The following is a 12,429-nucleotide window of genomic DNA, read 5'->3' as shown; positions in this document are numbered from 1 at the left end:
CACACACCTCCACGCTCCCCCTCCACACACGCACACACCTCCACGCTCCCCCTCCACACACGCATACACCTCCACGCTCCCCCATGAATGCTCACTTCTGCGGCCGCCTCAGCGGACAGCACCGCTGGCACCGTGTTCTGCTTCTTGAGCCGCCGCAGCGGTTCCAATCGCTCTCGCTCCTTCTCCACGGCCCGCTGGGCCTCGCGCAGCCGCTCCAGGTCATGCTGGTAGGCCTGCCGCTGCCGCTCCAGCTCCGCGCGCTCCTGGCCCAGCCGCTCCTGCAGCTGCTGTGCCTCGTCCTCGCGCTCCTGCAGCCGGGCAGCCGCCAGCTCCAGCTCCTGCTGCTGCCGTGTGCGCTCGCGCTCCCAGCGCTGCTGCTCCAGGCGCAGCTGGCCCTGCAGCTTCTGCACGCCTGCCAGCTCCTCGCGCTGCTTCTCAAAGGTGCGCTGCCGCTCCTGCTCCAACAGCAGGCTCCCGCGTGTTGACTGCAGCCGCAGCTGCTTCTCACGCTCTTGGATGGTGGCCCGCTGCATCTCCACGAAGCTGTCCTGCTGCGCGATGACCGCCTAGGGGATAGGGGTGCAGGACCATGGGCTGCGGGAACGCAGGCCAAGGCTCTGAGGCAGCTCAGGAACAGCCACACCCCCCTTCCTCCAACTCCAACCTAACTGAGGAGAGAGGCAGCCTGCAGCTTCTGGAAACCCCCTCACCTGGAGACTGAGGAGCAGCTGGGACAGCGTCTGGATCCGCTGGACAAGCTGTGGGAGAGAGGCACGCGGTTCTCCGCCTGAACCCGGGGTGGGCGGGCTCAGCAAGCCGGGGAGCCGAGCACCTACCTCCGACTCCAGGCCACAGGGACTGCTGTCTGCACCTGGCGCCTGTGGAGACAGAAGGGCAAACCACAAGGTGTGTGTCAGCCTGAAGCCAGCTCGAGGGAGGGAGGCCTGACCGCTGTTACTCAGAGATGCCGGCTCAGCAGGAGACAGGGCTGGGCCTGGACCTGGGAAGCCAGCACAACTTGACCAAGGCAAGCTCACGGAAGCTTCACAGACACATCAAAACTCCCTGAGGGACTGAATTACTGGGCTGAGGGCTGGGGGTCACGGTCTCGGGGGACATCTAGCTCAACTGGCATAACATAGTTTATAAAGAAAATGCTCTACATCCTACTCTGCTGAGTACCGTCTGGGGTTTTAAAAGCTTGTGAACGGCCATCTAAGATATTCCACTGGTCCCACCCCTTCTGGAGCAAGGGAGAATGAAGAAAACCAAAGACACAAAGAAAGATTAGTCCAAAGGACTAACGGACCACAACCACCACAGCCTTTGCCGGACTGAGTCCAGTATAACTAGATGGTACCCGGCTACCACCACCGACTGCTCTGACAGGGATCACAACAGAGGGTCCCAGACACAGCTGGAGAAAAATGTAGAATGAAATTCTAATTTACAAAAAAGGACCAGACTTACTGGTCTGACAGAGACTGGAGAAACCTCAAGAGTATGGCCCCCGGACACTCTTTTAACTCAGTACTGTAGTCACTCCTGAGGTTCACCCTTCAGTCAAAGATTAGACAGGCCCATAAAACAAAATGACACTAAATGGGCACACCGCCCAGGGCAGGGATGAGAAGGCGGGAGGGGACAGGAAAGCGGGACGAATGGTGGCCCTGGGTTCTCCCTCCAGGATCTGTCAGAGGTGGTCAACAGTGACAATGGTGTTTGCAGGGCCCTCCTGCATCCCAGTGGGGGATGTAGGGCCGGCGCACAGGAGGCCCGGAGGTTGGGTGAGCAGCACAGGGAGGGCAGCTCCACAGGTGACGGGGCGCCTGCCCTGACGGAAGCCCTCTGCTTGTCAGGGGTGTGCTTGCGGGAAGTCGGGCTTCTGAGTAGGAGGTGAGGTCAGAGCCGGGGACCCGCCTGGTGTGTCTCACCTGTTGATGGCCCCTCTCTGCCCCTCCCAGCCCTGCAGTTACAGGTCAGCCTCCCGCTGCCCTATGGCTGCAGGAGAAAACACTGAGGCCTGTTTATGGGTTGAATTGTGGCCCCTAAAAGGCATGCTGAAGTCTTAGCCCCGGTATCTATGAGCCTGTTTGGAAATGGGGTCTTTGCTGATATAACTAGTTAACACAAGGTCATGCAGGAGCAGGGTGGGTCCTAACCCCGTATCACTATTTCTTTATAAAACAGACAGACACAGAGGCAAAACAACCACGTGACAACAGAGGCAGAGACAGGAGGGATGCTGCTGTGGCCTGGGGCCACCAGCAGCTGGAAGGGACAAGAAGGATCTACAGCCTCTGGAGAGAGCATGGCCCTGCCAACTTCTGCCTTCCAGACGGTGAGAGAATGCATTTCTGTGCCTGTAAGTCAGCCCCAGGAACTCACACACCCGTCGGCCTCTACTCTGGGGTGTGTCATTCCCCATGAGACAGAGTGGCACCCGCTGCCAGTCGCCGCAAGGTGGGAAAACTGGACCCAAACACAGGCTGCCCATGCTTGTCCGTCACACTGAGAATGCCTATCCCAGGGGAGCCACGCACTGCCTGGGGGGCTTCCTCGGGGGCCCCTGGGGTGTCGCTGGGCTTCCCCTCGGGGCTGCTCGCAGGGCCTCTGCAGTCGCAGGTCCTGGGCTCGTTGCTGCAGACCTTTTTCTTGAAACTGCCATCTGAAACCAGAAGGCGGGCATGTTAGGATGTGCCAGGGCCCCCGGGTGTCTGCAGCCCTCCCCACCCGGGGTGGGAAATTGCGCCAGGTGTGCCACCACGCCCATGCTAACACGGGGAGGGGCATGGGCAGGGGGAGAGCCGTCAGGATGGAGCTCTAGGGCGTCTCAGAGACCAGCAGGGCAGGCACAGCTGTCGGAACATGACCGACAACACCCGGAGGGTTCCGGAACCCCAGACCATCGGGGGCTTTCTGCAAGGTCCAGGGAAAGAGGCGAAAGAGGGCTCTGCCCAGAAGCAGGGTGAAGGGAAGGGTCTAAGAAACCGCACAGCCTCAGGGGCGGGGTCAGACCCGCTGCTAACGCCCTTTCCCAGAGGGGCCTGCGAGAAGCCCCGGCAGCGGAGGGTGGGGAGGGTGACCACTCACTCTTGCTGAGGCTGACGGTGCTGTCATGGCCCCCGAAGGTCTCTGCCCTGTGGGGCAGGCTGCTGCTGTCCTCTGCCTGGCCGCTGGCACTGCCCAGCCGCCTACAGAGCAGGTTCTGGATGTCCTCAACTGTAGGGGAGACAGAAGGGGTGAGAGCCGCCCCATGGGGCCTGTGCTGCTGTCCCCAGGGCCAACCCCCCATCCTCTGATGTGGGATTTCAGTCCCCCTGGGGTTGTGCGCCCCTCACTGCAGGTCTGCCAGCAGGACATGCCAATTCACATCCAGACGTGAGGTCCTGGAACAGCTATGGTGGTAGGGGGTGGTGCGCCTCCCTGAGCACCAGGTGCTCACATCGCCCGCTGCAGCCCACCCAGTCTGCGTGGGGCCTCGGGGGCCTCGGGAGCCTGGGCACCTGCCTGCCTGCCGGTTCCAGGCCCTGGGATAGGACACAGGTGGGGCCGTTGCTTGTGTGCTGATGGTCACACATGAGGTCGGGGGCCGTGGAGGGGCAGTGGGGCGAGGAAACCCATGTTGCTTGGAGGTGGGGGTGGCCTTGGGAGGAAGGGCTGTCGCAGCAAAGCCCGGCAGAGCTGGCCAGATGCAGGGGGGTGGAGAACTTTCCAGGCCGAGGCACAGGGCATGGGAGGGTACTCAGGAGGCCAAGAACGGTCATTGGAGAAATGGAGAAGAATGGCGTTGGCGAGGTGAGGGATGGAGCAGGAGCAGGACCAAGCAGAGCAGAGTCCTGCGTCCATACGGCCTTGTCCTCTTCCCCTGCTGTGAGCACTAGAGGGCAGAGTGGTGCCGGCGCTCCTGCCGAGATGACCAGCAGCCACCACCAGCTGCTCTGGCACGGCCCCTCCGACTGCCCCGCATGGTGGGACCGGTGGCTGGGCTGGACAGGGTATCAGCACAGCCCGGGCAGGGTGGTGCCCTGGAGAAGCTAGGCCACCTGTGTGCCAGTGCCCCCAGCCACGGTGGCCACGGCGCCTGCATACAGATGGCGCTCAGAAGCATCTTCCCACAAGACTCTCCTATTCTCCACCAAACGCACTGCTGCCGTTAGCTGTCACTGAGTTGACGTGGACTCCTGGCGACCCCACGTGTGCAGAGCAGAACTGCTCCACAGGGTTTTCCTGGCTGTGATCTTAGCAGAAGCAGCTCGCCAGGCTTTTCTTCCCCACTACCACTGGGTATGTTATCAGTAGTGCTCAAACCGTTTGCGCCACCTAGGGACCTACAACAAGCACGCTGTTGTTATTAGCTGTGGTCGCCTCTGACTCCTGGTGACCCCATGTGTGCAGAGCAGAACTGCTCCACAGGGTTTTCAAGGCTGTGACCCTTCTGAAGCAGACAGCCATGACTGTCTTTCAAGGTGCCTCTGGGTGGCTTTGAACCGCTAACCTTTCGGCTGGTTGTCGAGCGCTTAACTTTGTGCCGTCCAGGGAGCCACCGTGTTTGTATGTGTTTTTCTGGGGGCATGACCAGTGACCCGCCTTTCAGAAAGATCAGGGACCTCCCGAAGATGGGGAGACCATGTTGGTCAGCTCCAGATCCCCAGGGCGTGGCAGGGCAGCTTGCATGCAGCAGGCACCCAGTGAGTGTTTGCTGAACGTGCAAGAAAGCGCCTTAACTCTGCGGTGGGGGGCAGGGCTGGGTCGTGTCCAGGGACCTTCTGGCTCTAACAGACAGTGGGGTCGGCACTGCTCCTGTGCGCGGGTCACCCAGCTGGATGCCAACGCGTGGGGATGGGGCATGCCAAGCACACTTGTGGTGTGTTGGCCTGAGGTTGCTGCACCGCCGCAAGGAGCTCCCCCAGCAGAACCACCACGTGGGAGGCGGTGCGCAGTGACAGCCCCCTGGCAGTGCTACTTACTCTCCGTCATGGCGGACCTGAGGATCAGCTCCCCCTGCAGGTTCTCGGAGGGGTCCCCTCCCCGGAAGAGCAGCCGAGGCTGGGGGCCCTGGGTGCAGTCCTCAAGGCCGCTCATCTCGGACATCTCCAGGAAGATCTGCTGCTTCTCGCTGAGGCTCTGGGCGATCAGCTGGTCTTTCATGCTCAGGCGTTCTGCAAGGAACCACAGGGCAAGGAGTCAGCCTGCTGGGTCCTTCCACCTGCAGGGGCCGGCGGGAGGCTGCGGGCACGGCTGCCCCTGGAGGTGCTCTCGAGCGGGCTGGCCTTCAGTCTGTTCAGATGCTCCAGCCCAAACCATCACCAGCACTGGACAGTAACGGGCCTGTCCTGAGGGGGATGCTCCCCATGCATACCTCTGTCCCCACAACCATCCCGGGAAGTGGGAGTTAAGGACTGCATTGTGTCACCCCAAAAGATACGCTGACGTCCTAACCCCAGTGCCTGTGAATACGACCTTGTTTGGAAACAGCGTCTTTGCAGATACGATTAGTTAACATAAAGTCATACTGCAGGGGGGTTCCCTAATCCTATGAGTGGTGTCCTTGTAAAAGTGAAGAGACACAGAGAGACAGAAGATGGAGGCGGAGACTGGAGTGAGGCGTGTACAAGCCAAGCAACGCCAAGGACTGCTGCCATCAGTAGAAGCAAGGAGAGAGGCATGGAACAGATTCTCCCTTGGAGCCCTTGCGAGGAATCGACATGGCTGACACCTTGATTTAGAACTTCTGGCCTCCAGGACTGTGAGACAACACATGTCTGTTGTCACAAGCCATCCAGTCTGTGGTGCTTTGTTACAGCAGCCGCAGGAGACTAACACCACGGGCGAGGGCATGGCCCTGTCTCCCGATCGTTCTCCCCAGTTATAAAGTCAAATACAGTGCGGCAAGTATCAGGCTGTTAAGAGACTCATTTATTAGGGAAGTCCTGGGTGGCACTAACAGTTAATGCGCTCCGCTGCTAACCTAAAGGCTGGAGATTTGAGTCCACCCAGAGGTGCCTCAGATGAAAGGCCTGGTGATCTACTTCCGAAAAATCAGCCACTGGAGAGCCTAGGGAGCGCAACTCTGCTCTGACACACACAGGGTTGCCATGAGTCAGAGTTGACTCAACAGCAACAGGTTTACAACACTTAGTTTTCTCATCTCAAGATAAAGGTTTTCTTCCTGTAACTCCGTCCTACAAGTCTCAGGATTTTATACTTTTTTTGCTGCTGTGAGTGGGACTTACTATACGTGCTTGCTATTTATTGCTAGTATACATACACCATGTTCGGCTAAATTACTGAACTCTCTTACTAGTTCCAATAATTCTTTAGTGCATCCCACTAGACTTTCTGGTAAATGATCATGTCATCTGCAAAATATAATTCTGTTGTCTCCATTTCAGTAATTATATCTTATTTCTGTTTCATCCCTTGTTACCCTAGCTGAAATTTCAGGATGAAAACAATAATGGCGAGCGTGGGCGGCCTTACCTTGCTCCGGATTTGAATGGGAGCGCCTCCAGTGTTTCACTCTTTACGGATTCAGCTTTTGATTCAAGATGGTAAAGAACGTCTAGCTCACAGGTATGAGCTGGGACACCGTGTTGAGCTCCTCCCCTCTCAGGGGGGTCTGAGCGAGGACAGGGTGGGGGCAGCATGTGGCTGAACAACTGGATTTGGAAGGGGCTCAGGGGCTCTGAACCCTACCCTCTCCCCCTTGCCCACAACCCCCAGGGAGGGCTGTGCAGCCTCCAGAAAGTCCCTGCCTCATGACCCAGCCCCACCTCATCACGCTCAGCCAAGCTGCAGGACACGAGGCAGACCACAGAAGCGCCCTGTCATTTGGGCAGGGCTTTGTGCCGGGGTCAGTCTGGACGGGCCAGACAGAAGTGCCACCGGCAATGGGTGGGCTTGCTGTCTAAGGGGGAGTCTGTGGGGCCATCCCACTTGGGGATACACACGTCCCCACTGCTGGGCTCCCCCACCCCCAACCCCGTGGAGGTGGCCCAAGGCTGGGCAGGCAGGCACGGAGGTCCTAGCTGATTCCCCTTACCCTGAAAGTCCCTCAGTCTCATGGCACGGGCCTCAACCATCTTCCTTTCCTCTTCGGCCTCGCTGAAGGCACCTTCCTCCTCGTCTGAACAGCTGTGGGGAGAGCGGGAGGTGGAAGGGATGTCTCACAGGCCTGCTTGGCCTCTGAGAACTGACAATGAAGGTTTACCTGCACAACCGGGTACTGAGAGTATCCTTGATTTGGTGAGTGATTTAGCTTGTTAATGGTGCAGGGGAAACAAGAGGGGGAGGGGAGAGAAACCCACCAGCATTCGCCCAGCTCGGTGGTGGGCACTGAACATGTCAGGACACAACTGACCGGCCTGTTATAATGCTTGGCCTTGACTGGGAGGAGATGGCTGATGAGCTAATGAACTAATGGGCTGATGGACCAATAGGTCAATGGACTGATGGACCAATGGGCCAAAAGACTGATGTACCAACAGGCCAGTGGACTGATGGACCAATGGGTCAACAGACAGATGGACCAATGGGTCGATGAACTGATGGACCAATGGACCAGTGGGTCAAAAGATTGATGGACCAATGGGTCAATGGACTGATGGGACAATGGGCTGATAAACTGATGGACCGAAGACCAAAGGGCCAATGGGATGATGGACCGATGGACTGACCAGTGGGTCAACGGACTGATGGGCCAATGACCAATGGACCAATGAGCCAATGGGTTGATGGACTGATGGACCAACAGGCTGACAAACTGACAGACCAATAGACTAGCTGACTGATAACACCTATTCAATGAGGATGTGCCAGGCAGGAGAGGCTGCCAGCTCCAGCTGCCAGCTCCAGCTGAGCTGAGGCTGGGAATGGTATCAAGGGAGCTCTGAACAGGGTAAGACTTCAGGAGGCCTCCAGTGTAAGGAGAGGGGACGGGAGGCTGGCTGAGCACAGGGACCGGAACACCTGTCCTGCCTGTTGGTCAGATGGACCAGGAGCCAGGAAGGGGAGTGCTGGGCAACTGGCGGAACTAAAGGGCTGGGGTCCTGAGGGAGGCTCAACCCGAGGACAAAGGACAGGATGCACCACCCGCTCCGACAACCCACCATTTCAGGTGGAGAACTTGTGAATACAGGAAGGCCCAGGCTGGAACATTCTGGACCTTTTCTGCATCCGACAGGTGGAGCTGATGTCGGAAGGAGCTGGAATGGGGCCACCTGTCCCTCTGAGGGAAGGTGAGGCACTGAGCACAAAGGTGGGATGAGGGAGAGGAGAAGCAATTAATCAGGCAGGTCAAGATTATGGCTGATTCGCTAGGCATCAAAGACAAGTTCAGAGCAGGAATGAGGCCCCCGGTCCACCTCTCCACGGCCCTGCGGATGTGGGCCATCCAGGTGTTCCGCTCCTCCTTGGAGCCGGCGTAGATCTCGTACATCTCAGGCCCCTTCAGGGAGGCGCTGATGAGGAACATGGCTTTCTCCTCGTTGGCCACCTCCCGCACGATGAGCTTCTGTAGAGACACGACGGGCAGCTTCGAGTCCTGCAGAGGTAAATGGGGTGCGGAGGGTCACTCTTATCTGACCACACCCGCATGGCACTGGAGTCATGAGTCTGGGGGAGGGGCTGAGAGGGGCAGTCATGCGCCCACTTCTGGACACTCAGAGCAGAAACGCTCTGCCATCTGGGTGAAGAAAGACACCATCGTAGTGATGGAGGTTGTTGGTGGCTCCGTGGTGGGATTCTCACCTTCCGTGTGGTTCCACTCCCAGCTAATGCACCCCACGTGCAGCCACCGGGCAGCATTTCATTCCACTGTGTGGGGGGTCACCCTGAATCGGGGACTGACTCCATGCAGCTAACAACAGATCTTCACTGGTCTGAGTCGGTTTCTAGTAATTGTGTGAGACACCTGTTCGACCAGACAGCTTGACCCAGTTTGTGGGGGATGGGAGGAGCAGGGGAGGATGAGAAACTTCTAGAGATGTTGTTTTATACACAATTCTATTGCTGTTGTTAGCTGCTGTCAAGTTGGCCCCCGACTCATGGCGATCCCACGCACAATGGAACGAAACGCGCCTAGTCCTGCACCGTCCCCATGATTGCTTGCGGATCGGACCATTGTAATCCACAGGGTTTTCAATGGCCGATTTTTGGAGGTAGATCGCCAGGCTTTTCGTCCTAGTCTGTCTTAGTTTGGAAGCTCCACCGAAGCCTGTGCAGCATCACAGCAACACGCAAGCCTCCATGGACACACAGGTGGTGGCTGCGCGTGAAGTGCACCGGGCGGGAGTGGAGCTGGGTGTCCCGCACGGGAGGTGAGGATTCTACCATGCACACCCAACACTGCAGTCTGGTCATGGAGGCCGCCTGCCTCTCAAGGTGGACCCGGAAGCATACAGGTTCTCGGAGGCCCCAGCAGCTGGCGTCCGTTGGCAGAGGGCCCGACACCCTCCCCACACAGGGTCTGCCCTGTTGGACGCGGGCAGGACCCTGGGTCATCCTAGGTGAATGCGGGAGGCTGCCGAGCCCCAGGGGGCATAAGGCTGGGTGGGGTGGGGTGGATGGAACCCCACCCAGCCTGATTCCAAGTCTGCCGTGCATGGAGCGGGGTGTGGCTGCTGAAGCCCCCACAGCCAGGCATGATTCTGTGAGAAGGGACCCAGTGTGCTCTGGGGTCCCCCACTCACAGCTCACGGGCTAGCGCCTCCTTGAGTTCGGAGCTTCAGTGACAGAGCCAGTAGCTCCCCAGACAGAAGGAGGGGCTTTCCTGCAAGGACTCTGGGGCCCGTGACTAGCGTGCCTGCGTGTGAGAGGAAGAAGCAGGAAGATAGAGTGTCTGAAATGGGAGTGGATGTGAGGACGAGAACTGAAAGCTTCTTGCCTGCCCCACTGCTCGTCCGGCAACAAGGCAGGCAGGACCCTCATTCTCAGGACGTGTGGCCCCTTCCTGGCTGGACCCTCTGGTCCCCGGGTGGGCCTGGACGCCGGGGTCACTCACGGATGCATGTGTCCAGCCACTCCTGCCCTCCGGCCACCCCCTCCCTCAGCCCAGGTCGGAAGTGGAGCATAAAGCCCCACAAGCAGGACGTGAAGGGACGAGAACTTACCACAGAAGCAAAGACGTACTTCTGGTCCTTCTCTTGTAGCAGCAGGAGGACGTCTGTCAGCAGAACAGCAAGCACATCTGACGAGAAAGCACAATCACAAGAGAAGGGGCTTCGTGGGTCTGCTGCCGGGGGACCTGCAGGCAGCCCAGCGACCGCCCCGTGGGAGGGAGACTGCAGACACTGGCAATGCTGTGAGGCAGTCTTCCGACCTCAGCCCTGCCCGTCATCTGCCAGGCTTCCAGCATTTAGCCCCAATTAAGGGCTGGAGTCGGCTCCGCCAGGCCCCTCAGCCTCAAACTCAGGATCTGCCGAGCTGCCTGTCCCTTCGGATGGCCCTCTTGGTTCAGTGATGCCCACTGGGTCTGGTCTCTCTGAGTCTCTCGCTCAGATTTCTCAAGCGTGGACTGACCCGTTTTCTTCGCCCTCAGGTCACCATGGGCCTGAGCCGCTTGACCTCGCCTCCCGCCACCTCCTGCAGTGACGCGTGCCAGGGCCTGTCTCAGGCCCCAAGCCTCCTAGTGGCAGAGGCTCGGGCCTGGTCCCTTTCGGAACATCTCCCGGCATCCTGCACTCAGCCTTTGCATTCAGTAAGCAACTCCTGAATTGAATTTCCTATCGGAACACTTGTGTCAGCGGAAAGCGTCAATGTTACTTTCTCAGGGGAGCTTCTTCTGACATGCCTAACTGAAAATACAAAACAAAAAACCCCAAACCCGTTGCCTTCAAGTCGATTTTTGACTCATAGTGACCCCACAGGACAGAGCAGAACTCCCCATAGGGTCTCCAAGGAGTGGCTTGGTGGATCTGAACTGCCAACCTTCTGGTTAGCAGCCGAGCTCTTAACCTGCGCCACCAGGGATTGTCCGACATGCCTACTGGTATCTGTATTAGATACTCTTGCACGGCTTCCTTTAAAGAATTTACCGTACTTTTAACTTTTTATTTTTTGTTTACTTCTTCCTTTCTTCCACGATGACTGAAGCTCCACAAGGGCAAGGACCAATCCAAAATGATGCCTACCCCCATCTTGGTGCCGGGCACACGGGAGGGATTAATTATGTTTGCTAAATACACGCCCCCTCAAATTAAGAAGAAAGGCATTCTGTCACTTAGCCACCTCCAGTACTCCCCTAAAAATCTTTCTTAAAGATGCCCAGGCCAATGAGCACATTGCTGTGGACTGAATATGTGTTGGAAGCCTAACCCCTATCCCTGTGGATATAATCCCATCTGGGAATAGGGCTTTCTCTGCTATGTTCGTGCGGCTGTATCAGTGCGAGGTGTGTCTCAAACCTAATCACTTTTGAGAGAGAGAAGATCAGGCACAGAGGCAGGCAGGCATGAATGGGGGAAAGATAGATGTCACGTGGAAATCGCCAAGGACCAAGGAATGCCGGAGCTGAGAAGCAGAGACCAGGATCCAAGACGACACCCACTGATGCAAGGTGATGCCTAACTGATCCAAGACGATGCCTACTGATCCAAGATGGTACCCACCAACGCAAGATAGTGCCCACCAATCCAAGACAGCACCTGCCAATCCAGGATGGCGCCTGCCTATCCAAGATGCCACCCATCAATCCAAGATGGCACCCACCGATGCAAGATGGCGTGCAGTGGGGGTGGCCAGGGGTAGGACTTTACCTTTCAGGCGCCCTGACGTGCTCTTCCAGCACAGTGCGCCTTCCAGGTGGAGCTGCCGCTGCAGCATATCCTCCTTGCGGAAGGTCAGCCCGTTCTTGAGTTTGCTGGAGGACTTCAGGTCCATCTTCCCTGCGATCTCCCGGAGGCGCTGGCCTTTCTCGCACTCGCTGACCCTGGCATCCACTTGTGAGATGATGTCTTTGATGAGGTTCAGGGCCTGGGTGAGGTCGTCGTAGTCCTTGGTGCCAGCTGCCACACAGAGCAGAGTTAGTCCTTTCTTTGTCTGAGTCAAGGGACACAATAGAAGTGGACACCCGTTCACAGGGTCCGTGAGGTGCATCCCCTGAGGCCACTGCTCGGAGATGCCTCAGGAACTGCTCTCCTACAATGTAAAATGAATGCTTCTCGAAAACGAATGCAACAGCTCAGTGTTTAGTTCTTACCAAGACAGAGCTGTGTAACGCATATCTAAGATGCAAGTCGAGTGACAAAAACGGCCCTGCACGGCTGGACACCACTGCATAGCAAACACACTCCCCGTGCCCTCCAGCCCTTCACAAAAGACTCCCCCTGCCTTCTGCCATGCCTAAGAGCTAGTCCCTGCCTGTCCAGGGACGGAGCTTCTGTGGCCAGGGAGTGTGCCCACCCCACAATCCCCTGGGGCTGTGGTCAG

General features: G+C 57.9%; 1 protein-coding gene across 1 annotated transcript in view; it reads right to left on the bottom strand.

Annotated features, from left to right (window-relative positions):
• The window catches only part of ARHGEF18 (Rho/Rac guanine nucleotide exchange factor 18), a 116,488-nt gene that overhangs the window by 4,612 nt on the left and 99,447 nt on the right, over window positions 1-12,429 (bottom strand). Inside the window, exons 16-25 of the mRNA XM_012556131.2 lie at window positions 11,757-12,005; window positions 10,113-10,189; window positions 8,367-8,545; window positions 7,046-7,137; window positions 4,971-5,162; window positions 3,094-3,222; window positions 2,544-2,668; window positions 837-878; window positions 711-758; window positions 96-566 (exon numbers count right to left, since the gene is read on the bottom strand). Of these exons, the coding sequence (XP_012411585.2) occupies window positions 96-566; window positions 711-758; window positions 837-878; window positions 2,544-2,668; window positions 3,094-3,222; window positions 4,971-5,162; window positions 7,046-7,137; window positions 8,367-8,545; window positions 10,113-10,189; window positions 11,757-12,005 (1,604 nt within the window). The remainder of the gene's footprint in view (window positions 1-95; window positions 567-710; window positions 759-836; window positions 879-2,543; window positions 2,669-3,093; window positions 3,223-4,970; window positions 5,163-7,045; window positions 7,138-8,366; window positions 8,546-10,112; window positions 10,190-11,756; window positions 12,006-12,429) is intronic.

The sequence above is a fragment of the Trichechus manatus genome, unplaced genomic scaffold (genome assembly GCF_000243295.1).
Source record: "Trichechus manatus latirostris isolate Lorelei unplaced genomic scaffold, TriManLat1.0 scaffold00057, whole genome shotgun sequence".
NCBI classification, from domain to species: Eukaryota; Metazoa; Chordata; class Mammalia; order Sirenia; family Trichechidae; genus Trichechus; species Trichechus manatus.
This window is presented reverse-complemented; position numbering and strand designations above follow the sequence as displayed.